This window comes from Leptopilina boulardi, unplaced genomic scaffold, assembly GCF_019393585.1.
Source record: "Leptopilina boulardi isolate dan_hultmark-lab unplaced genomic scaffold, ZJU_Lbou_2.1 LbouV2_125, whole genome shotgun sequence".
NCBI lineage: Eukaryota > Metazoa > Arthropoda > Insecta > Hymenoptera > Figitidae > Leptopilina > Leptopilina boulardi.
In genome coordinates this window covers 547,453-574,163 of record NW_026137669.1, presented here as the reverse complement: position 1 = coordinate 574,163, position 26,711 = coordinate 547,453, and the positions used below count along the sequence as shown (strand labels likewise).

General features: G+C 28.8%; 2 protein-coding genes and 2 long non-coding RNA genes across 6 annotated transcripts; 2 read left to right on the top strand and 2 right to left on the bottom strand.

Annotated features, from left to right (window-relative positions):
• Positions 1-1,008: 1,008 nt before the first annotated feature.
• Positions 1,009-15,370, top strand: LOC127291142 (V-type proton ATPase 16 kDa proteolipid subunit c). The gene is made up of 3 exons (XM_051320070.1): positions 1,009-1,313; positions 11,101-11,290; positions 13,718-15,370. The coding sequence occupies exons 1-3, from the start codon at positions 1,235-1,237 to the stop codon at positions 13,920-13,922; spliced, it is 474 nt and encodes a 157-aa protein (XP_051176027.1). The 5' UTR covers positions 1,009-1,234; the 3' UTR covers positions 13,923-15,370.
• On the bottom strand, positions 13,872-18,543 carry LOC127291144 (uncharacterized). Its single transcript, XR_007844545.1, has 2 exons — positions 18,399-18,543; positions 13,872-18,331 (listed from the first exon to the last, which is right to left on the bottom strand). It is a non-coding gene; the product is annotated as an uncharacterized LOC127291144 (long non-coding RNA).
• LOC127291141 (intraflagellar transport protein 74 homolog) lies at positions 15,524-24,492 on the top strand. 3 transcript variants are annotated; one of them, XM_051320069.1, is made up of 3 exons: positions 15,524-18,327; positions 20,123-20,511; positions 22,205-24,492. In XM_051320069.1, the coding sequence occupies exons 2-3, from the start codon at positions 20,201-20,203 to the stop codon at positions 23,724-23,726; spliced, it is 1,833 nt and encodes a 610-aa protein (XP_051176026.1). In that variant the 5' UTR covers positions 15,524-18,327; positions 20,123-20,200; the 3' UTR covers positions 23,727-24,492. The 3 variants fall into 3 exon arrangements, with proteins under 3 accessions (XP_051176026.1, XP_051176025.1, XP_051176023.1); XM_051320068.1 differs by lacking the exon at positions 15,524-18,327 and adding an exon at positions 18,865-18,976; XM_051320066.1 differs by lacking the exon at positions 15,524-18,327 and adding an exon at positions 19,431-19,563 and having other exon boundaries at positions 22,205-24,491.
• Positions 21,712-25,534, bottom strand: LOC127291143 (uncharacterized). The gene is made up of 2 exons (XR_007844544.1): positions 25,065-25,534; positions 21,712-21,934 (listed from the first exon to the last, which is right to left on the bottom strand). It is a non-coding gene; the product is annotated as an uncharacterized LOC127291143 (long non-coding RNA).
• Positions 25,535-26,711: the final 1,177 nt, after the last annotated feature.

Below are 26,711 nucleotides of genomic sequence, written 5' to 3'. Positions count from 1 at the left end.
TTCAACGCACAATTAAAGACGGTTGCGGGAACTTATGGAGCATTTACACCTTTGGTAAAAAAAATTTTCACTTTCATTTTCCGAAATGCAAAAATTTAATTGGTTGTCCATTATCTATCAGAATGTGAACAACCAATCAGGTTTGTGTATTTCGGAAAATGCAAAGTAAAGGCGCTTGTATACCTCACCCATCCAGAGTATACTTGCGTCGTGTATCATTGGAGTAAAAGAGACGGAAATATCTTTTTGTCTCTTTTACTCCAATGGTACACGAAAGAAGTATACTCGGGATCGGTGAGGTATACAAGCGCCTTAAAAATTTTTTTTTACCAAAGGTGTAAATGCTCCATAAAGGTGCTTTTATACCTCTAGTATTTTGGTCAAGCAATCTGCTGTATTGAATTTTCACGGAGGAATCACTGAATTTGATTGGCTCTAACAAAATTCAATTTTCACGGTGAAAATCTAATATTTGTCAGAGCCAATCAAATTCAGTGATACAACCGTGAAAATCCAATCCAGCCGATTGCTTGACCAAAATACTAGATGTATAAAAGCACCTTTAGGCCGTTTCTGAATTGGGATTTTTGTCGCACTTTTGATAAAGTGTGTACTCTGGAAGTATGTATTGTCCTTGTTTTCGCACAGAAAAACAAGGACACTGCATACCTCCCGAGTATACACTTTATCAAATGCGACAAAAATCGCAATTCGGAAACGGCCTTACATATCCCGTACCCGACTCATCTGTGCTTAGGCCTTTACTCTAACAAATTTATATTTCTTTCTCACACAGTATTAATGTGAAGAAAAAAGACAAACATATTAGTACTGCGCATGGCTGTACATATTCGAACAGAATTTCCCCTCTTTGCATTAGTTCAATCGTTCCTTGTATTACGCATAGTTCTATATGAAACACGCGATCTGTTTGGTGAAAATTGTTTCAGTTCATTGGGAACAACCAATCAGAATTTGATTTATAAATTTGCCCTTCTTCTATCGACTTTGATAGTCATACGACACTCTTGTCTGTCATCACATGACCCTCTTCGTAATTGTATGTTTGAGCATACTTAGTAGAGGCACGAGACGTATTAGTTTAGTAAAGTGAGGACGTTACAGAACTTTTACCAGGACATTTACTGTTTAACAATACTTTGTAAATAATTTCTTTTTTAACTCTTCTAAAACACTCTCACCGTTTAAAACAAAACCCATTATAATTATCAAAATGAGTTTACCAGAAGCAAATCCCATTTATGGACCCTTTTTCGGAGTCATGGGCGCTGCCTCTGCCATCATATTCTCTGGTGAGTTTTATTTATCAATAATTTACTATACTTTACTGTTCAATCTCTTTTTCTTAATAGAGAATTTACCTAAAGATTTTTTTTTTTTTATTAAAGATTAATTTTTCCCTTCCTCTTGTCTGAAAATTCGTATCACCTTAGTTCAGTTATGTTTCATATATCGATCTTATAATTTTATCTTAAAAATGGTGTGTTATAAGTTTTAGTGCTCGAAATTCGGTTTATTTTACAACAAAAATGTTGGTCATAAGTGAATACAAGGCCACCGTGTCCCGTGCTTGAGTCTCGTGACACTACTGATGACACTATACTCTGCTTTCAGTTTCTTTTCTCTGTTTTTTTTCTAATTAATATTAAGACTTTTTAACACTCGTGCAATAAAATATTTTAATTGAATTAAAATTATTTTATGAGATTGAAAGTTTTTTAAAAGAAAGAATAGTTTTTCTTGAGTTTCTGTTAAAAATTTATGAAAATTGCATCGAATTTTTAAAGGAGTACCCGGGTTTTTATTACTCATCGTTGTCTGAATTCGTCAATATTGCTGCAATAAATAGGACATTTAGATTTTTAATACAAGAAATTGCATTAGTACGAGTATAAAAGTCTACTTTTGAAAGAAGCATATTGTTAGTGTACCAGCAGGAAGTTGCAATTAAAAAATTAAATAAAATTAAAAAGTAAAATTTGGAAAATCTTAAAATCCATAAGAACATGAGCGATCACCATCTTTACCAACAGCTGATTTTAATTTTTTGACAGTCAATTTAGCGCCATGTGATTGTTCATGACGTCATTGAGTCACGTGTTTTGCATGTCAAACTTTGTTACTCGCTTTTCTCGAAAAATTATTTATCTATGTTGCTTAAATTTTAACATTCTGCTAAAATTTTACTCATATTTTAACGATTTCAACCCAATATATAAGGTATTTTTCGAGAAAAACGAGTTTGGAGTTTTTATACACATAACACGTGACCCAATAATGTGATAGGCAATCACATGACCTTAAACATTCTAACAGTGGATTTTTAAAAAGTAGAACCAAAGGAACATTTCTAATAATTCTGTTAATACTAAACACATTTTAATATTGATTTTAGTAAAAAATACTCGATACATGTTTTAAGTAACTTCTTTGAAATATAAATCAACTGCTGGTAAATGAGAATTGTTCACACTTTTGTACATTAGATAGAATTCATCTTCTCGCATAAGGGCACAAATTAGTGGAAATTCATTTATTTTTTAAAAAAATTTTCATACTGAAAAAAAGTTTGTTTTAAAGAATACAAAAAGAATTTAACACCCCTAAACAATGTTTATTTCGATGGGTAAAAATTTCACCTGTCCCGAGAGGCATGATCCCCTTAACAATAAGTTTTTAAATTGTACGTTTGAAAATTAATTTCATTCAATTTTATAATTAATTCTTTAATTGAAAAAGCATAATACTATCCTTCTTAGTTTCTTCACAATATTAATTTTCACAACGTTTACGAGATACGAATTTTTCAAAATTTCAGAATTTTAATGATTTTTTAGTTTTGAATGCTCATAACTTTCTTAAAAATACAGGAATATTAAAAGTTTTTTTTTAATTGTGTATTATTACCTGAACTTTTCGAAAATTTGTTTCAAAGAATTCTAGAAATATAATTTACTATATTTTTTGCAATTTAAAATTTTATTTTTAAAACTGTATATAGCATTCGATTTTTTTTAAATTTCAAAAAAAACTACTAAGCCTGATCCGGTTGTGGGCAAAAGATTTTTTCAATTTTTCCAGAACTTTGAATTTTTTAAGAGTACCTCCGGTTTATTTTATTCTACGTATATTTATGGTTTTTTTCGTTTATTGGGTAAAATATGCAAAATTTAAGAAAAAATTTTCAACTTAAGTTGTAGATCTTTTTAAAATACATTTTTTTTATATTCTATGCACTTTTTGCAAATTTTGCATATTTTACCCAATAGACGAAAAAAACACAAACTTTAGAACTTTTTTATGGTTTTCTCCATAAAAATAATATTTGAGGGTACTGTCAGTATGATTTTCATAATCAGCGCATCAAAATACATATGTACACTGAAAAAAAAGTTAATTGAATCAAGTTAATGCATTTACTTGAGGTACTTTACTTGAAACAAGACGATATTTTCTTATTGGAAGAAATTTATTTTCTTGAGTCAAGTAATTTTGAGCATTGAACAATGTTCTTGAAATAAGAAAATATGAGTTTCATACAAGTAAATATATCTTACTGTTTCAAGCGAAATGTTTTACTTGCGTCAAGAACAGAAAATGAATTGAGTCAAGAATATTATTTTCTCATGTCAAGTGATTTACGTTGAGTATTTTATTTTCTTGGGTCAAATTATTTTGTTGTTTCCTTCAAAACAATTTTTTACTTAATCTAACACTCATAGTTTTGATCTAAGAAAATGGAAAGATTAATAGAAGTAGATACTTATTTCAACTTGATTAAAAATTATATTGTTTGAATTAAACATTAATCAATCCAAGTGTTTATTATACTTGAAGCAATTTCATATTATGTATATTGTTTCAAGAACATTCAATTTCTAGAAATAATATAATATTATTATTTTTTCAGTTGAAATAGTGATATAATCTTGAATGAAATCATTTTTTTGTTTCCTTGAAAATATTTTTTATTTAATTCAACGCTAATATAGTCTTAAGTCATGAAAATGCGAATATTAATATAAGTAAATACTTGTTTTAACTTGATTAACGCATAGTTCTTGAATTAAAAATTTAGTATTTGGCAGAAGTAAATATGTTATTATCGCAACCCAATATTTTATTTTCCCGAAGTACCAAAAAGTATTCAATCAAGAATATTAGGTTAATTTAATTAATTTTCATTTCTTGAATCAAATAGTTTTATTCATTTGCTTTGAATTAATTTTTTACTTAATACAAATCCCGTATTCTTGATCCAAGAAAATATTTCTCTCCAAATGGATGTGAAACTTAAATAGGAGTTTTTGAAAACCATCAATAGTGGTCTACGTTACTGCCTTTGGTGCGCGCAACTCGGGTTCAGTTCCACGGACTGTGAAAAATTTTCATTCAAGGTATACTTGTTTTAGTTGTGTTAAGTATTAATTAAATATAAATATGTATGTAAAATAAACATTATTTAAATAAATAATAAAAAATATGAATGTTAATAATAAATAAAAATGTTTGACTTAAGAATTAGACATGGTGGGATAAGGAGGGGGGGTAAATTCAAGTAAATATTTACTTGTATTGGAAAAATATTTTTTTGCTTGAACTCTAAAAGTTTTCTCAAGTCAAGAAAATATTTTCTTGAGTTAATATATATATGATCTTGACTTAATATATTTTACATTTCTTAGAAGTCAATAAACTTCTTAGACGAATTCCATATTTTCTTGGACCAAGAACATATGGTCTCCTCACAATATAAATAATATTTTGATTTTAATCTTGTCTTACTTGATCCAATATTGCAAAGATTTGAATGAAACAATTGATTTGACTACATATATTCTCAGAACAAGAAAATATTTTCTGTCTTTAATGTATTTTACATGTATTACAAGTTGATTAATATATTGCTCGAATTCCATATTTTCTTGGATCAAGAATATATGCTCTCGTATTAAAATTTTGAGTTAAATACTGTGAACCTCGATTATCTGTGAGGCACTGGGTCAACGCCTTGACGGATAATCGAATAAGTATATAAATTTAAGATTTTTACAGGTTAATTCTCTACAACTACACATATACAAATATGTACGATCAATAACGAAAAAAATTAATTTTTGCTTCCTCTCCTCCCGAGAAAGCTTTGTATTCGTGAAGATTTTCGATATGTGCTCATTTTCATTTAGAATTCATATATTGATGTGTGTGTGATGTCACAAAATCTGAAATTTTGTAGGCTTATTGCAGTCATCAATATCTAAAATCAAACACAAGGATTTTCAAAAATATCCACATAATTTTTATATATATGTCACTTTTTCAAAAATTCGTAAATACGTTTTTTAACCAAAACATTTTTTACACTGTAAATTTAATTTTTTGTCCATAAAACTGATTTCTCGCATTTAAACTAATTGATTAACCTATATAAAATCTATATTTTACTTAAAATTTATAAATTAAATCATTTTTTAATTTTTGAGAAAAATCGTTTTTCGTATTTTTTGAAATAACTTTTTTCTTTATGAAAATTTTTAATAAATTTTGTCAGAGTTGTATTCTAGACATCAAAACAAATCGTACATAAAGTTTACATTTTACCAATATTTATAAAATTGATCGCTATTTTTATTTTTATCAAATAATTAAAATTTTGATTTTTTTTTTAAACTAATAATATGTAAGTGTTTATCATAATGAACAAATTTTTCACTTGTTTGACAAACAATCTGTGACAACCATGTTTTTATGTGACAGATTCATTGACGGATAATCGAGGTTCCACACTATTAGTTTTTAGAGATGCAAAGTTTATTAACGTTTTCTCAATGCAAAATATTACATTTTTCAGCTTTAGAAAGTAAAGGCTATATTCCATAAATTCGTTTCTTTTTCTTTTAATCCTCCTTTCAACAGAATATCAATATTCATTTAACTAGAACTCATTTTAAGCAAAATTTTAATGTGATTTCTAATCACTTTTTAATGTTCTTTTAACAGTTTAATAAGCAGAGTATTTATAATCGTTTTTAGATTTTAGAAAGTAAATATCATGTATTAAAATTTACTTATAGAGACAATTCTCAAAATCTAATGTCCTAACTTTTAAGAACAGAGCAGAAAGTATACTTAATTTTGTGGCGTTTATAAAAATTAGGAAAGTATTGCATAAAATCTATAACTTAGCCGTTGGAAAGTAAAACAGCATATAAAATTTGTACGGACTTTTGAGTTTGCCCCTGATATCTTCGAAATCGTTGTTTACACAAAAAAAAAATTTATTTGGATCAAATAAAAAGTATTTGATCCAAATAGATCATTTACTTGTCTATTATCCATTAAATATGTATTTGAACCCAACCCAGGTGCGAGTTGGCGGTCGGCCCACCTTAGGCAGCCAGAGGACGGGCCAACTAGCGAATTGATAACGTCAACCGACCTAGGGTCGACTTGGTTGGCCCAACTATGGGTACCCAAGTCGTGCCAACTGTGGCTGCCCTAGTTTTGCCGACTGTTGGGCACGACGGTCGGTAGCCATAGTTGGGCCCACTATGGTAAAGATTGTCGGCCCACCTATGGCAGCCAAAGGTCGGGCCAACTAGCGAATTGATAACGTCAACCGACCTAGGGTCGACTCAGTTAGCCCAACTATGGCTGCCAAAGGTTGGCCGACAAATAAAATATAAAAATTTGTTATACGAATAACATTTATTAGTAATTATTCTAAATTCACCATACAATTATTTTAGGTATTTAAACACTAAACGCAATCTTATACATACATACATTTTTAAAATATTTATCGCTCGCAAGGATCGAACCCGCAACCTAACGCACCGAAATCTAACACGCTATCCATTACCCTACGCTTACATGAGAGTCTAAGGAAAAATTAGTCACATAAGTTGCATCTTCAAAGAAATTTAGCCGACCGTCGGCCCGACTTAGGCCGACCATTAAGAAGTGGGTTTCTTAATATTTTAGCTGCCACAGTTTTATTAATCACCATTTTGTTTAAGGTATATACCAACTGTGATTGCTAAATCACAAGTCATGTCAACCGATCCCATAGTCGGCCCAACTAGGGCGACCAAGGCTGGCCCAACTGTGGCTGCCGATCGTCATGCCAGATGGTCGGCTTAACTATGGCAGCCAAGGTTGGCCCAACTGTAGCTGCCTAAGTCATGCCGACCATTGTCCCTCATAGTTGGCTCAACTATGGCAGCCACAGTTGGTCTGACTATGGGGGACTATGCCGACTGTATCATAAATTAATATAATAATAATTAATATTATAGTATTAACAAAGTAATTCTTAAAAAAAATTACCCATTTCAAATTATTTAATAAATATTATATTTTATAATAAAATAATAATGAACAATTTATTTCATATCGAATCACTTTGGCGTTAGCAAAAAATTATTATAAAAATAAAACTTATTTAGATAAGAAAATTAGTCAATTTGAAATAAATTTTGTTTTTAAATTATAATGTATTTATATTTTAATTATTTAAACAACCATTATATCCCACAGTCGGCCCAACTAGGGCTGCCGACGTTGGCAGCCATAGTCGGGCCACCTTTGGATGACAATATTTACTATGGTCGGCCCAACTAGGGCGGCCGACTCTCGTGCAGCCCTAGTCGGGCCGACGAACCATCTCTGGCGGCTGACCGAAATTCGCACCTGGGAATACACATTTACTAGACATAAGTATTTTATTTTATCGTATCAAATAAATAGTTATTTGAATCAAATACAAAGTATTAAAATGAAATAAATGGAACATTCAAAACTAATTCTTCCATTTTTAAATTGAATTCTTACTCAAATAAATAAATTAAAAAATATGTAACTTCTGCATATTATGATCGCATATTTTCATTTTTCAACTAATTCATATATAGAATAATTTATTAAACGCAAACCTGAGAAATAAATAAATCTAACGCATGGGGGGAATCGAACCTACGACCTACGGATTATGAGTCTAATGCTTTACCAACTACGCTACGCAACGCTACGTGAAAAAGAATGTTAACTTCTTGATGTCATTTAAACTTGCAAAAGACCTAACTCAGAAAAGTGCTTAACATCATTTAGTTAAAATTAAGATATTAAATTATATTTTCCAATTAAATGCAATTTATAAAATATTATTAATTATATGCTTCATGATTATTATCATGAATCATCACAGGTGAATTTTCAAAAAAAGTGTAAATATATTTTTATTAAAAACGCGTTTTTCGTTGTTCTGAATCATCGTAAATATTAATTTTTTGTAGATGTAAAAATATTTCACTTTTGGACTTAGAATATTAAATAATATATATAAATAAATGAAAAGTATCAAATAACTCATTATTCTCATTACACTTAAATATTTAATTGATTGAAATATTTTTTTATTTGTCTTGATAAAATAGTGTATTAGCATTAAATAACGAATTATTTGTATTAAATAATTCAGTTTATTTGAATCAATTACATAAATTTATTGTGTCAAATACTTTTTATTTGTATCAAATAAACGAAATATTTTAGTGAAATAAATGAATGAATAGTTTCAAGTAATTAATTATTTGTATTAAATAAATCCATTTATTCAATTCAATTAATTATTTAATTGAACCAAATACGATTTATTTGGTTCAAACAAATGCGATTCAAATAATTCAAGTTATTTGAATCAAATACATATTTTTTTGATCCAAATAAAAAGTATTTGAACCTATTAAATATTTTTCAAATTATTTGAAGTATTTGAATAAAATAAATTTTTTTTCAGTGTAAAAAAAGATTAATTATTTTGTTACCATATTATTACCAATAAAATAGTAATATTTAAACATTTATTATTTAGAAATCGATTTTGTGATTTATCAAAAGACCGTTTTAAGGTTTTACTTTCTGACGGTTCAATTATAGTTTCGTATTTTTTAAAGACACTTCAAAGTTAAAGCTTCAAAGTTGTATGATATGTTGACGAAGAACGAGAAATATACCTAACGCTACATTCCTACAATTGAATGTCGCGTTACTCTATCGAATCGCAAACTATGAGTGTGCGACGAATTCGTTGCACATTCGTAGATTGTTGAAATAATGGGAAAAAGGAATGAGAAATTCTATTGAATTGAATAAATCAACTTTTCAATAATTGATTTTTGCATTTTTTGTATTAAATAAAGTTGTAATTATTAAATTATTAATATTTAAAGTGAACGTTGTTTATCAGCCCAGGTGCGAATTGTCGGTCGGGCCATGGTCGGGCCAACCATGTGAATGTTCGGTCCGACTTTGGCAGCCGATGGTCGGCCGAACTAGCGAATTGATAACATCCGCCGACCAATGGCTGACAAAGTTGGACCGACCATTGGTACCAAAGACGGACCATCCATGGACGCCAAAGTTTTGCCGACCATGTCGGCAAACAGAATTGCGCTTATTTTCATGCTCGAGGCAGAGAAGGGATACCTGGGCCCATGAAGGGCTATACTCCCGATGTTATAAGCATATCCATTCTCTAGCGGAAACACTGCCGGCATGTTGAAACGGCGGCGATTTGGCAAGACCATGTCGGCAAACAATGAAGGTCGGCTTCACATTGGTAACCATTGTTGGCCCACCTTTGGTAGAAATGGTTGGACCGACCAATGGCTAAAAGAGTCGGGCCAACTATGGCTGCCAAAGTTAGGCCGACCTTTGGAAAAAATGTAAAAATTATTAATTATATAATTAACATATATTGGGTATAGTTTGAAATTCATCATTTATTTATTGCATACACATTAACACTTAAGACAATCTTATACATACATACATACATTTTAAAAATATTTATCGCTCGCAAGGATCGAACCCGCAACCTAACGCACCGAAATCTAACACGCTATCCATTACGCCACGCTTACATGAAAGTCTAAGGACAAAAATGATTTCATAAGCTCCAACTTCAGAAAAATCCAGTTTGTAATTCATGATGAAAAATAAATCAGATAATCCTTGTAATTTTTTAGTTAATCCATTTTAGTTAAATAAATGTCACAAAAATTTTTTATTTTGGCCATGAATGTAAAGAAATTTACTTTACGAATATGATGGTCGGCCCAACTGCGGCCCGACTTTGGCCAAAGTCGGCCCGACCATTGGAAATTCTAATTTTTGAACTCCGGCTGCCGCTGTTTAACTGACCATAGGCCCGACTACGGCCAGAGTCGGCCCAACCATTGGAAATTCTGAATTTTGAACTTCGGCAGCCGCAGTTTAACCGACCATCGGCCCGACTTTGGCCAGAGTCGGCCCGACTATTGGAAATTCTAATTTTTGAACTCCGGCTGCCGCAGTTTAACCGACCATCGGCCCGACCATTGAAAATTCTAATTTTTGAACTACGGCTGCCGCAGTTTAACCGATCATCGGCCCGACATTGGCCAGAGTCGGCCCGACTATTGGAAATTCTAATTTTTGAACTCCGGCTGCCGCAGTTTAACCGACTATCGGCCCGACTTTGGCCAGAGTCGGCCCGACCATTGGAAATTCTGGATTTTAAACCTTGGTAGCCACAGTCGGCGCAACTTTGGGTGAAAGTAGTAACCAAAGTCGGGACAACTTTGGCTGCCGACGTCTTGGCAGCCGTAGATGTGCCGTCTATGGCCCGACCTACCAACTCTGGCTGCCGACCCTAATTCGCACCTGGGAGTGTCAAACTTCTTATTATTTTTAACAGTGTAAAAGTGTTTGGTACGAATAAAAACTATGTGAGAAATTATTTTAGAAATATTTAATTTACAAGTTGACAATTTATATTGGTCCATATTTAATGTATAAAACATAAATTTAATATTAAATTATCATTTTTTATTAAATGATAACCACATTATCGCGTTTTTGCAACGAATCGGACAATCTTCTGTCGTTATATTCTCTCCCTGTGCAGAAAATCTATTTGCCAAAAACGACTTTTGAATATACCTAAAGACCACTGTATCCTTTTAATGTATAATAATATCTTTATTATTTTATTTTAATAAAAATTTCTAATTATAAAATGTCATTAATTTTGTTAAGCTTTGGGAGCTGCATATGGCACAGCAAAGTCAGGTACTGGTATTGCAGCCATGTCTGTAATGAGACCAGAACTTATTATGAAATCTATCATTCCTGTTGTCATGGCGGGTATTATTGCCATCTACGGTCTCGTCGTAGCAGTGCTAATTGCAGGAGCCCTTGAGGAACCTGTGCGTTATTCTCTTTACAAGTGAGTACAATATAAGATTCATTTATTATTTTTAAATTTTCAACTAAAATTTCTAGACAATCTACCTGATAATCAATTCTAAAGGTTCAAATAAAGTTGTTGGGTTTGAGACAAGTCACACTCTCCAAGTCTCCCCAGGACAAGTCCTTCCATTACAATAGATGGTCATCTCCTCCCAGAGAACAAGTCCTCTCCAACTGAAAATTCTTAATAATAATTAAAGTCAAGACTGAACTAGTCCTCGCAAAACATCTTTCCCTAACTAAAAATTGGATAAATTATTGAAGTCAATGTTGGACAAGTCTTCCCGTGGTATATTTCCCAAAAAGAAATTCCAGTAAACTATTATCTACAGTCAATAGGCAGTACTGACGAACTTTGCTATTGACGAAATCACTTGACTGAGGATTTCGATTTAGTTCCCATCCATGTCTAACTGCAACCTGGCGCCACAAAAAAAAACATTTTTCAGTACCGTACATTGAAAAAATATAAGTATAGCCCTGCACCAAGTTATACTTATGGATGGCTCTAAAAATGAGAAAGTACGGACAAGTTTTCCTATGACACCTCTCCCCTCTAATTTTACACAATTTATTTTCAGTAAATTTACTACTTTTACAGAAAACACCTCACGGTTCCCAGAATTCAACGAGGTCAAAAAATGATATTTCAATTTTTGTCTTTAACAACTACAACTACCCAAGTGATACTCGCTGATTCCAATCAAACTTTGAAAATTTATCATAACTGTAAAAATTCAGACAAATGCGAGTTACACTCGCACCCAAATCTAGGGTTTCATACACGAATCAAACTATCCTTGCACTACCAGAACCATAGTTTTAGAAAGTTTCATCAAAACGTCTGTGCTTGGAGAGGGGGAGGTGGACAGGCAATTTTGTCCACAAAATCAACTTTAATCTTGTTTTTAACATTATTTTTAAATCTACGTGAAGAAATACATGTTTTTGCTAAAGAGGTCAATCAGTCAGATAGTTTTTTTTCAATAGTAGGATGAAATTGGATGGACGGACAACGTAGAAAAAGTAATAGGGTTCCGTATGTACACTTTGTGTTCATGTGTCAAAAGTTTTGAACGTTCAAATGAACAAAATATTTTTTGGGTCATTCCATTTTATTTCACCTATAGTCGTTGCAGCCTATTTTTAAAAAAATTTGATATTTCATATTAATGACTTTGAATATCCGTACAATTCATTTTTGATAACTATTTTATGAAATTTTTTTTTATTTACGTTGTTAGTTTTTAAGTTGAGTTGCACGGAAAATAGGTTAGTTTGACAGCTTTGGAAATTTTATAAAAAAGAACAGAAATAATTCAGTTAATAAATTTTTTTTCATTGATATTTGTTTAAAATAGTCTAATTTACCAATGTTAATTGATAATTGTGTAAAAAAGCCAAATTACTACGTGAAAATTAATATTCAAACTTACCTGTAAAATGTCAAAATTTGTCACATTTTATTTATATTTTCCAAGAAAGTTTATAAATATTATAAAATTCATTACTACCTAACAATAAGTACTTTCCATGTACTTTCACATGATATGTTGGCTTTTTATTTTTATAATAAAGAAATATGTGAAATTTTACCTTGAATGTTGAACTTTTCAGGATTTTATCTGATTTTGAACACTTGTATCTTCGCAGGCGATTAATGAAAAAATCCCATTTTGGTTTTAAAATTTAAGTTAAATCTTCTTTATTCATCTTATCAAAATTTGGTGATGGAGAACGAGCTACTTTTTATTTTTATTCACTTTAATTCGTACTTAAAGAAGTTGCAAAAAAAATTTGTTCATTTGAGTCTGAAGTCATATTTCAAAATATAATATATAATATGCGAGTTTTGTTTATTTATTGCTCTTCTCTTAATAAAGCGCTATAGCCGACTCAAAGAGTCACTCTATAGAGGCCTAATTACTTGTTCCTTTAGTTCTAAATGTACCTGTTTAAAATTTTAAAAAATACAGGGTCGATTTGTACCCAGTGTATATACATTAAGGGTTAAACAAGTGGAATAATGGTTTCATGTATATTCTTCATCTGTTAATATACTTTTCTCAATAAATTGAAAAATTAGGGAAAAAATGAACCTTTCTGTGCTATGCTATTTATGTGTATTTAAAAATGTTGTAAATTATTAATAGTAAATTATTTAAGCAAATAAAGAATGCAACATGTAGGTAACAATTCTTGTACAAAATCTTGGTGATTCCAAGTTTTTTTTGCAATATACAAATAAGAAAGCACTTGACCCTGGGTGGGTTCTTGTCATCGGCGTACATAAAATTCTCTAGACCGGTGAAGGTTGAGGATGAAGATGAAAGCTTCCTGAAAAACGATACATAATTAAGAACTTTACCTTGTACATAAGATTAACAGAAAAAAATGATTTTAGGGGATTCATTCATCTTGGTGCGGGCCTTGCAGTCGGTTTCTCAGGATTAGCTGCTGGCTTCGCTATTGGAATTGTAGGCGACGCTGGAGTAAGGGGTACTGCTCAGCAACCTCGTCTCTTCGTTGGAATGATCCTGATTCTTATTTTCGCTGAAGTTTTGGGTCTTTATGGTTTAATCGTTGCTATTTACTTGTACACTAAGTAGAATTTTAAAAATTATAATTCCATTATTAACAGAAAGTTCAAAACGATGATTTGTTAGTAAATTTTTTTTTAAAAATACAATATATGCAGTTTACAATATGTTTCCAATGTTTTAATATTTGATAGTTCTTTTGAGTATTCGTTGCTTAAATGTCATTTTCAAATTGTCTTTAAACCGTGTTAAATTTTATTTATTCTTATGATTTACTATCCGATCATAATTTTGAACACTCTCTCAAAAGAATCAGATTCGTATATATATATATATTAATTCGTACAGCTCTGACACTCACAAAATTTGAGTAATTATTTATACCCATAGAGACAAGAGACAAATTTTTTGAAGGATTTCTCGAATTAAAAAATAAACATCGTTTTTTATTTGCGCGGAATCATCTTACTCCTCGAATAGGAATATTTCTTAAAAAATTTTTGGGGCAGTATAATCTGCGTGGACATATATACATAAACTCGTGTCGAGCATTTTGTTAATTGATTTCCAAGGAAGGAATGTTCAAGCAACACAGTTCACTTCGGAATAGGTAGAAAATTACTTCAGCAGATACACAAGGAGATAGAGTACTAATATCACACATAAATATGTATACCATGCCAAACTTTTTTCTTTCATTGTACAATAACTTCTAATATTGTTTGAATATATAATTTGATATTAAAATATCAATTTAATGAATCGGCTCTACTGAGTGTATAAAGTAGTATTAAAAAAATAATAAATGAATACATTACAGTGAATATGTAAATATCTCTGTAACAATTTGAGTCGATATGTAAAAGCAGATTTTCTCGGATAATACTTAAGTCAATTTGAGAGAATATCGAGAGTGAAGTGAGATTATTTATGCCCATGTGTGACTTGTGATAAAAAGTGATTTTGTCAAAACAAAAAAAACATACAAATACTGCTGAGGTTGGCGAGACTGAATCTTGGAGACATTTTACTTTATTTTATTCATAAACCGATACATATAGTTTAACGTTATAGAAATACAAGTTGCAATTAGAGAAATACTGGGCTGCACATAACAAAGAATAATTGAGTACCGCATTTTCATTCTACGATAGCGAATTCTAGTGAATGTGTTTTATTCCTCGGATAAAAACGGGAAATAATAATGTGTAAAGTAACGATATTTTAAAACAAATGTATACATTCCATAGTATCTTTATTTACCGTAAAAAAGCAAACGAACGTCTTTCAATTTCACAATCTCAAAGTTGATATTAATAATAATAGTATTACAAACATTTTTAAGCTGAGTGATTTGCCTGGGAGCTGGCGATTCACTCCGCTTTGTTTAATAAAAACAGTTGTGAAACTGAAAACACATTGTTCGTTTGATAGTTCTTATTGATTGGTTCTGCAAAATTTCTTACTAAAGTTATCATTTTAGAAGTCATTTAAGAATTAAAGTTTATTTAATTGGATTACATTAGAAGTCTCTGTCTCCTCTTTTCCCCTCTATCTCCTTTTTTCCTTTAAATCTGCTTCATTGTGATTATATTCTAGATAACGTAATTATTTTAGAAAACGAAAGTGAATTTAAGTCTTTTTCAATTAAAATAAATTTAATGACATTGGCATTGCAGCTCTTTTTTAATATTTTTCTTGTATGTACAAATGTAATCTGATGATTTGAAAACATGAAAATTATTCACTGTACATTTACATTCTTTTTCTTTTCTATAGTTTTGATGTTAGAAGATCAAAATGTTAAACGTAATAAAGCTGTCAAGGAAAAGTGTGGTCTTAAATGAGAATTTTTTTACTAAAAGGATTATTACATTCTTAAATCTTATTAAAAACTTAAATTAATATATGAACTTAAGGGTAGGCACTACCTATATTTTGACCCTTTTAAATTTAAGTGATCGCACGATAGTTTTTTATTGCATCATTTGAGTCCTAGAAACACACAAGGTGGTAAAAAAAAAAGAGAATCTTCATTTCTGACACTTTTAGAATTTTTTTACATCCATACGAGACATTTTAATCACTAAAATAGCTTATAAAAAAATTGGCGATGAAAAATAGTCAAAATTGTAAAAGTAGTTCAACATTTAATAGGAAAGATTAATGAAATTTCAACTTATTTTTTACTTTTTTTATTAAATTAAAATTTTTGTTTTTAAATCATTAAAAAAGACTGTAAAAATTGGCGATGAAATATAAGGTAAGTGTACCAATTACGGCGCATTCACAAAAAATAACTAACTATTATATTTAATATACATGTTGCAAAATGATTAAAAAAATTATTTTAATCTTTTTTTGATACAATTACTTATAAAGATGCACATTTAAACAATTATTAATTTAATTATTTGAGATCAAATTTTTTCCCTCGCCGTAATTGAAACATTTTTAATTACGGTATTAGTTTTAATTTATCATATTTATTTAAATAATCGATTTTTATAAAGTTAAATTTTTTTTTAATATCTAAATAACATGAGCTTTTAGTTTAATAAGTCTTAAAAATTGAGTTTATACAATAGAAATGTCGAATTTTCTATTTCAAAGGTGTTTTGACTCGAATCGCGCCGCAATTAGTGCATTTACCCTAGTCAAAATTGTGAAAGTAGTTCAATAATCTTAATTTTTTCAAGATTATATACTTTAAAATAGTCAAAAATTAAGATTTTCTTTTTTTTCACCACCCTGTATGTTTTTAGGACCCACATGCAAGAAAAAATATAACTTCCTCCGATCATTGAAATTTTAAATTTAAATTACATGGAATTTTATTTTTAAAGAATTGCATAATTATATTCTACGTTTTCTAATATTGATAGTGATTGAAAATCTTATTTTAAACAAATAGCGCCTTATAGTAAACTTTTAGTTTTTTAATTTTCTTAATTTTATGCATTTATACAATCAATTTTAATGAGAAAGATAAAAACCCTAAAAAATGTAATGAATTTAAAATTTAAATTTCTTTGATCCGATTAAAGATGTTTAACACCTTATGATAATTAACTTCATAATTGGTAAATAAAAATTAAATATGTTTTATGTAATACATGCCGTCACGTTTAACGGCACACTGAAATCCAAAATGTGAAACTTTTGGATGGAGTCATTTCAGTAGATCATTTTTGCTGTCTGCAGAGGAAAGGGGAATATTTTTCCAATAGACGTTTTACATTTCGGATATTTTTCTTTATATTTAAATTTTCTAAAAGTCGATAAAAAACTAAGAACACTTAAAAATTTCTCAAATCATATACTACATATAAAGCCTTTACTACTTTACATAAATTACAAAGGACATATTTACATGTAAAAGATTATTTTTTAAATTTAGTAATTAAAAAAACGTAATTTTATAGGCACATAATAATTTCAAAGATAAACGAATTTCAATAAAAATTTAATATGTTCAAATTTCGTTTCTTTTTTTTATAATTACATTTACGTCAATTTAATTGAAACAAACTTTCATTAACTTCCGAAATAGATTGCGAACAAAATTTCCCTTGTAATCCTAAGTCAATACCAAAATATTATTTTCTTTGATTAAATACAGAAGGTATTAACGGAAGAATAAAAGATAAATAAATACATTTCAAACTAATAAAGTTGATAAGATGTTTGCTATTGGTTTTGAGTTAGCTTACTGCTGGTATTGAAGAGGTATTCTGTTACAATATTTTCTTTTATTAATTTTTAATGAACATTATATTAAAAATTAAAAGGTAAAATTGCATAATAATAATTATAATAATAGTTTTTGCAAGAATTTTATTGAAAAATAAACAAGTTACAATTGCATTAGTGTCCACTTTTTTCATCATCCTAAAATATAATTGTGAAAAAATTTCAATTTTTTTCTTCGAAATTAGCATATTTGTATTTTATGTACATACAAATTTTGGCGCTTTAAATTTTGTTATATGACTTAGTTGATAATATGTTTCACATATAAATAGGTGTTATAGTTAACCCTAGACTTTTAAAAATGTATGATGATATAAGATTTTAATGTAAGAATAAGTGATCAGTTGCATGAGAGCATGAGTGTAACAATGTTCGTGAAAAATAATCGCCGCCACCTCAAATTTCAATCCATTTTCTTCAAAATACTAACTTCCAATATTGTGTGCTAAGAGTGGTATTGACCATTAATAATAATTATTTATGTCATAAAACTTTGTCCTCGATGTTACAAATCATATTGAATAAAAATTTAATTTGGACAAATGTACTTTTCACTATGAGTTCTTGTTTGTTGTGTACAATTCTTTTTTTTTGTCTTTTTATACGTGGTATGTAGGGGAAGAGTGCCGGTTGAGGGCACCCTTTTATTTATGACTCATAACTTTTGACCAAATGTACATTATGAGACTTGTGCGTATCAGTGGCAATCTAGAGACCTTAGGTAACTGTCAAAAAATAACTAAATTAATTCCTTCAACTAGAAAGATTTTAATAAAAATTTAGTGAAGTGACCATTTTTAGTGGAAAAAAAGTTGTACCGGTTGTGGTCACCCTTGGAGAATCCAACAATTTATGTAGTGCTAATATTTTGGTCAAATTCGAAATTAAATCTCAAAATATAATGTAAAAATTACACTCACATTTTTAAATAATTCACACCTATTTAACATTATGCTCACTGCTTCTAAGAAAAAACGAGCGTATCGCTTCGGTATTAACACAAAAGCAATGTACTGTCAACATACAAGTTCGAGGGTACTCAGATCAGCAACATCTATTTGCTGTCAAAAATTACGTAGGGGTGCCCACAACAGACACTCTTCCCCTAAAATTTAATGTAAATTAACGTAAATGTTATCATTTGCGTTTCAGAATTTTAATCATTTAACCCTCTTGTAACATACAGGGGGGAGGGGGGTATCTAAATTTAAATTTTATATGGTATTTTCAAAATTCAAATGTTGCAAATCCAGTACAGATTTAATTAAGCAAGTGCCCAATAAAAAATATTTAAGTTTCAATAACTCATGAAAAACTTGGAATTTTCGTGAAACAGCATTTTGTATCATGCAATCATGGAATTTTCGTAGGTATAAACCAATTTTTATTTTTTAATTTAATTAAATTGTTATTTAACAGAATTTTATTACATCGATCTATCATTAAACTGAATTTGATCAGTTTTCATTTAACCAAGTTGTTAATTGATTTTCAAAATGTCAAATCACTGTAACCTCTCGAACTTTTGAAAATTCGAATATCCTTTTGATCGACTTTCAAAAAGTTTAATTATCCATTTGATTGAAATTCCAAAAGTCATTGAAAACCAGGATGTCTTGTGATTAACCAAACAATTATTGCAACAATTTCTTCAATTTAGATGGGCAAATAAATGTAATTCTCAATAAGGAAACAAGTTTCGGTTTTCATTTTTTCGTACGCCTTATACTTAATAAATAATTTATTTTTAGTCATAAAAAACACAATTTTTTTTAATTTCGTGACCGTCTAACTTATCATTGTGTTACAAACCTTAAGTTACCATGACAATCGCTAACATCACAAACGAATACATATACAATTACTTTATTTACATTCTTTCCGACAACGTGTTCTTTGCTTAGAACTGTTTTACGTCAGAACCATTAAAATAATTTTAAAAATCTTCTGTGAAAGAGTAAGTTTTATAAACAATTATTACAACTAATTTTATTAATGGAATTTTTGTTAGTGATTTTTGTATATGGGATTAAGCAACCTCATTATATTGATCAAACTAGTATTGACAATAACGTTTATTTATATATATATATATATATTGTAACTTTATTTATTACCATTTATATCATAATAATCTCCGAAAAAAATTCTATTTATTATACTACATTGTATCAACATGAAAATGATATCGACTTTCAGTAAGTTTTCGCTATTAAAAAAAAAAATCATGCTCTCTTTCTTTCATCGATATTTTATCAAATAATAATGTTAAAGGCACTTTTCGAAAATTAGTGAAAAATTTATTAAACTTAGCGTTAAATTATACATGATAACTAAACTGAAGTTAGGTAATGGAAATTTAAAAATGTCATAACTTTGGTCTTACATGCAATCATGGTCTTTATTGATTAAAAACACTTGTACATTATTAATTTAAAAATTTTAATAATTAATTTTAAATAAGTTTGATATTTTTATTTGTTGTAACTAATATTATAAATTTCTTAAATTTTCAGATATGAATAGACTTAATTAATGAAGAAAAGAATAAGTATTACGTGATTTATTTGATGCAAAATATTAGTGTGTAAAAAATGGAAAGACCTACATCTCGTAGAGGAATTAAAAGTGAAATGCATGATATTAAATTATTTTCAAATGTGAATAAATCTGAAACGCCAGATAGAAATTTATATTCACGAGCTTCATCCACCTCGCTTACGTCAAATCGTTTTTCAAGTATGATGTTACATTTAAATTCTGGAGTAGGATCAAATCGTTTAAACACTAGTTTATCTACAAATTCATTCGTTGTAAACAACAGTAATTTAGACAGACCAGTAACTCAACAAGGAATAGCTGCAATGCGTCCTCATTCTACAAGAGGCGTACCGCAAATAACAAGGTAATTATATTCTACTAGCAATTTGAATAGAATAATTTAAAAAGTCATCAGGATCTGCTTTGCAGCGACTAATTTCCATAGGATATTTGTCATATTATGCAGGATTCGCACTCATCTACTAAAAGCTACCATTTGCTACTTTTTTAATAGTTTGCTACTATTTGGCTACTTTTTTTAGAATTTTTGAAATTATTCAAATTTGTTTTTCTAGATTAGATTGGATTTTTTTTATTGTGTTCTTATTACAAAGTTTAACCATTTTTTTTAAATTTTTCAAATTTTTTTATATTACATTGTTTTTAATTTAATATAAATTGAATTTATTATTGATTTTAAGGATGTACGTGCGTGTTTTTTAACTTTTAATATTGATTCTTATGGAGATAGCTAAAATTTGTTCATATATTTGAAAAAAAGTTGATAGAAATCCAAATTGAAACTAAAATTTTAAGTTTTTTTAAAAGTCATTTTGTCAATTTTTTAGAATTTTATTTAATAATAGATAATTTAAATATAAAAAAATATAAAAAAAAATGTTTAAAGCGTTCTTGAAAAAATTTGTTTTATTTCTCCCATCTTTTCCTGTGATTTAATTATTTTGATATTCTAAAAAAATTGACAAAATAATTTTTAAGAAAACTTAAAAATTTTATTTATAGAAACCTTATTTAGCATATTTAGAGCAAGTTTGTATTACAAAGTTGAAAAAGGGTGGACATATGGATATATTTTCCACAATGCTCACTTGCAATTTGGCATTGCAAATTTGCTGTAAACATTTGTGCTATCTGGGTTAACAACATTAAACAGTTATTTTTAAGATAATCCCGAATTTTAAAACTAATTTAAATTAAAAACGGAATGATTTGAATTATTAAAGAATAATTGTTCTGTAAATGCGAAAAAATATTTTTTAACGGCTACTTTTTGATACTTTTTATTTACTTAGGGGAGGATGGGGCATGAATAGTTAGGTAAGACGTTTTCGAATCTAGCGACTAAATTAACCTGAATTTGTATCTACAAATGAGTAGTACTTTTGGAAAGCCTGGTTATTTGGCTATAATTTTGCTATACATTATTTTGCTGTAGACTGCAGTCCCTACGAGATACGAATGAAAAAGTAAAAAAAAAATTTTAAATATCCTTGCCCCAGTACCGGGGCAGAATCCGTATGCTAAAAATGTCATAGAAAATCAGTAAATTTTCATTTTCTTTATTTTATTGGATTTAGACTATTCAATATTGATATATAAAGAATTAATCACATGTTTTGAACATTTTATAAATATCAATTATTGCATTAAAATTCGTCTAAACTAGAATCTGAGTTTTAACCAATGTTCTTCAGATGATCACCAATTTCTTGGTCGCAATAAGCTTCGTTTTCCGTATATAATTACGCACCATTATGTATATCAACCTAAAAAGAACAATTAAACATTTTTTTATAATTTGCAATCGCATTAGCAGGATTTTATCGAGCAGTAATATATCTAACTATCCTTGCCCCCTGAGCCCATATTTTAGTTTTTTCTAAATTTTAAGGAACCTGTATTATTAAGTATTAAGTTATTTAATTTATTATTTTTTCTGATTATTCCTTAAAAGAAGTTAGTAAAAAATTCTATTTTTAGAATTAAAATAAATACATTTTTAATTTAATATATTACATTTTGGTTGAAAATTTTAGACAAATACAAGATAAACGTTACTACGAAGGGCAAATACAACTTAAGATAAGAGAGCTGGCACAAGAGATATCAAATATTTCTAAGGAGGTGGATTTACAGAATAAACAAAGGGTGACATTTTTACATTATGATCAACGAGCAAAGGGACTTGCAGCCGAATTAATTGAATATCAAAGTAAATTGGCAGACTACAATATTGTTGTGGATAAAATGACAGTAGATACGGGTAAAAGTTTTATTGAACAAGAAGCTACAGAACTTTCTCAACTTAACGATATTGCTCTATCTGAAATAGAAACAATGTTTAATAAACGACAAAGAAAAGAAAAACAATTACTTACAATTGAAAAGGCCCTGGTCGCAGAAAGATCAAATACAGAGAAGATAGTTGAGAATATGAATCAAATTGTTTTAAAAAAATACAATGAATTGTGTAAACAAAAAATTAAACTTCAAAAAAGTGTTGAGGAAATGCAATATAATTTAGATAATTTGTCATCACAGAAATTGAGTTTAGAAGAAAATATCGCACTATCGCAAATAAAACAGGAAGCCGTAAAGTTACAATCGAAAATAATGGAAATTGCAAAAAAGAGAAACGCACTACGTGAAGAGGATAAGAAAAGGCTTTCTCCCGAAGAAGAGAAAAAATCTCTTCTTCAAAAAGTTAAACAAGATAATACTGATATAACTGTATCTGAACGTCGTATAACAGCAGCTAAGAAACGAATAATGGAAATAGAGCAAGAAATTGAGCAGTTGGACAATAATGTTGATGCGTCTTTGGCAGAAAAATTGCTGAAATATAAAGAACTTCGTAAAAGAGAACAAGTAATGGAAGAATTTATGGCGTCCTTTAAGGAGAATAAGGAAGCTGAATTAAACAAGTTCAAAGAATTGACTGAAAGTGTCACTGCATGTTTAGAGCATATATCTAGGGAAATTGATGGTGAATTAAATGAGTTATCAGAGAATAAAAAATTAGAAGCCTTAAACAATACATACATGGAATTTAATAATATAAATAATGATCTAAACTTAAAGAGCATGGAAAAGGAATTTTTTCGATTAAACAGTATACTAATAAAAATAGGAAACTTTAATAAACTACTGAGAACTGAATTAATTAATAATAAACAAAATATTGAAAAGTATAACAGTGAACTATTGGTATTAGGTGATTTAGACAGTCTGAAAGTAAAATTAAGGGCCACAAATGGTGAACTTTTAAAAGAACGCAATCAACTTAAAGATCATCTGCCGGCTGTTGTTGATAAATTAGAATTTTCATTAAAACAGTTTGACGGCATTAAACACCGTTTACTACAAAACGAAAACTATTTGCAAATTGATACACTCGAAGAAAAATTAAAAAAAGAAACTGATAGGAATGAAAATATTTCAACTTTCATCATTAGTGAAAGAGAACGACTCAATTACAACCATATTAAGGAAAATACACTATCATTAAATGTAAAATATAATTCACTGCTTGTTACTAGTGTAAAAAGTATATATTAAATAAAGTTTTTTATGTAATTTTCAATATAAAGTGTTTTTAAAATATTTTAAACTGGTAAAGAAGTTAAGAGTACAAAAAAAAAGATAAGATTAAAAATGTAAGTAGTACACGATGGTTTTTAAACATCCAAGAATATAATCTTTATCTCCATAATTTTAAAAATTCAAAACTATATTAACATTTATTTCTTCGAGGATTAGGCCATGAGAATCCGGCAATTTGTATTAGTTATATATATTTAACTACAGTTTCGGAAAGAGCGCACATCAAATGTTAATGTATATTGAAAATAACAAGAAATTAATGTTTCCTAACTTGAAGTTACACATTAAAATTTTTGAAATAAAAGAAAATAAGTTTTGGAAAAAACGTCCTTTGGGAAAATAATAACTTGGGTTCTTAATTTTTAGAGTTTTTTAAGACGCTTTTTTTGAGCTATTAGCCATCATTATACTGTTAGAATATTTTTTCGAACACACTATAAAATAAAAAAATGGAACTACGATGAGTTTGCGATATAATATGAAAACTATGACAAAAAATTGTTTTTGCTTCCTCGTGGAGGAAGCTATGTAGTCCTTTCGTTTATAAAATTTTTAAAAATGATGAAAACAAATTTTTCTCTATATAGAAACATGTTATATGAGATCCTGATCAATTGTCCGTGTGTGTGTGTGTGTGTGGATAGTTTTTGTGAACACGATATCTTTAACAGGTTTTAATGGATTTGGGTAAAATTTGGTAGGCTTATTTAACACATTAATCTCTCAAAAATGACTAGAGGATTTTTAAAAATACCCAAAAAAAAAAATTTTATCGTCTTTTTTCCAAAATTTTTTTTTAATTGAAAAAATTTTTAAATCGAAAAATTTAAGGTAATATATAATATAATCGTCTTCTTTATGTCAAGATGAATCGATTGATATATATATAAAGTATAGATTTGATTGAAATTTAAAGAATTAATGAAAGTTAAAAAATCAAAAATTCTCATTTTAGCTAAAAAATGATGTGTTTGATTAAATTCAAGTTTATATATGAAATAATTTTATTCCTTGCATTGAAAAAAATCAATTAGTATATAGAAAGTATACATTTGAATAAAATTAAAAAAATTAATGAAATTTAAGAAATAAAAAATTTAGGGGAGACCGGGGCTGAAAGTGCCGGGGGTAAGTTGTGCCGATAGGAATATCTCAAAAAGAAAATTTTTTTTTTGAAAAGTGGAAGTGAGTGAAGTATTGTTTTACTTATGCGCATCTTTGGCAACTATTTTGATTTTGTTTGCTTTACGGAATAATTAGCTGTTAGTAATTTGGTGCTTTGGCGTCACTTACGTGCAAGTTTTCATGTTTACACTTTTTGGTCTATTTTTTGCATTTTTAAAGATATCGATACGTATTTTTTTTTAAAATGATCCAAATTTATCGAGGGATTCAATGGTGTATTGATCTTAACATTTTATTTATCTACTTTTTTAATATATGATAAAAAGTGAGCGTTGACGCAACGAGGTTAATTGTGCCTTTCGCTTGGGGCTGGTTGTGCCGCTGTCAATCGCTACATAACCATAATCTATACTATTGCCTCGTTTGTTCGAATAGTTATTCCAACCCGAAATCAAGAGAAAAGTTGATTCAATGCATAGTTTGCAAAAACTGGGCACATTTAAAATGTGTGAAGTGTAAAAAAAGGGTCAATTGTGTGTCAATTGTAATTTCAATAAATCGCATTCGGAATAAGTATTTACGCCTTAAAAACTATTTATTAATCAGAAAGTAGAGTTTTAACACTTAATTAACGATACAAATAATTATTTGAAAAAATATTTTAAAAGACTGATTAATTATGTAATTGTAAAATTTAAGTCAGAAATGTTTATTTATTTATAAAAATCTATAAGTGTTACGATTGTTGGAAAAATCTTTTGAATGTTTATAATAAAAATACTTATTACGAAAACTATATTTTAAGTGACTGACTAACTATGTAATTATAGAATATAAGTCAGAAATTGTTTATTTTTACCTACTAAAAGTGGTACTAAAATCTAGAAATCCTAAGATTGTTCACAAAAACCTTTAAATGTTTATAAAAATATATTACTAAATAATATTAAATCATATATTGGAAATAATTATTTTATTTCTTACACGTAAAATCATTTGCTTCAAGTTAAGCAACTACAAAATCTGAGCGGCACAACCGACCCAGGCGTCGGCACAACTCTCCCCAGGGCGTAGCTCGATGTGTCGCTTCGCCTCGCTGCAGAAAATCAATTTTTACAAAAAAACTATTCAATATTATCAAAAAATAATACTGGATTCAAAAACTACATTAAATTTCACAAAAGATAGACTATGAAGTAAAATAAAAAGTTGTCATTTTACTAGTATTTTCTTTAGTTTTCTCAAAATCGGCACTTTCAGCCCCGGTCTCCCCTACGTCTTAGCTAAAAAATTGTGTTTTTATTTAAATTCAAGTTTAAACATAAAATAATTGTATTCCTTGCATTGAAACGAATCGACTGGTATGTTTAAAGTATACATTTGCGTTAAATTAAAACAATTAATGAAAGTTAAAAAATAAAAAATTTACATTTTAACAAAGAAATTTTGTGTTTATTTAAATTCATGTTCAAATATAAAATAATTGTATTCCTTTTTTTAAACTTTCATTAACTCTTTCAATTTAAATAATAATAATAATAATTTAAATATATATCATACATACCAATCGATTTATTATAATGCAAGGAATGCAATAATTTTATGTTTAAACTTGAATTTAAACAAACACAATTTTTTTATGTATATTAATTTCAGTGTTACTGCTTCCTCCATGAGGAAGCAAATTTTTTGCATCATATAATGAGGAAGCAAAATGTTCATGAAATGAACATAAAGGACACCCTACTTGTTTATTCTCCTTTTGAAGTGTTGAAAAAAATTATAATCGATTATTTTTTACTAGACATTGTTATT

Coding starts and splice junctions, on each gene's coding strand:
- LOC127291141 (XM_051320069.1), top strand. CDS start 20,201: ATGGAAAGACCTACATCTCGTAGAGGAATTAAAAGTGAAATGCATGAT. Junction 20,512..22,204: donor GGCGTACCGCAAATAACAAG/GTAATTATATTC, acceptor TGAAAATTTTAG/ACAAATACAAGATAAACGTT.
- LOC127291142 (XM_051320070.1), top strand. CDS start 1,235: ATGAGTTTACCAGAAGCAAATCCCATTTATGGACCCTTTTTCGGAGTC. Junction 1,314..11,100: donor CTCTGCCATCATATTCTCTG/GTGAGTTTTATT, acceptor AATTTTGTTAAG/CTTTGGGAGCTGCATATGGC. Junction 11,291..13,717: donor GTGCGTTATTCTCTTTACAA/GTGAGTACAATA, acceptor AAATGATTTTAG/GGGATTCATTCATCTTGGTG.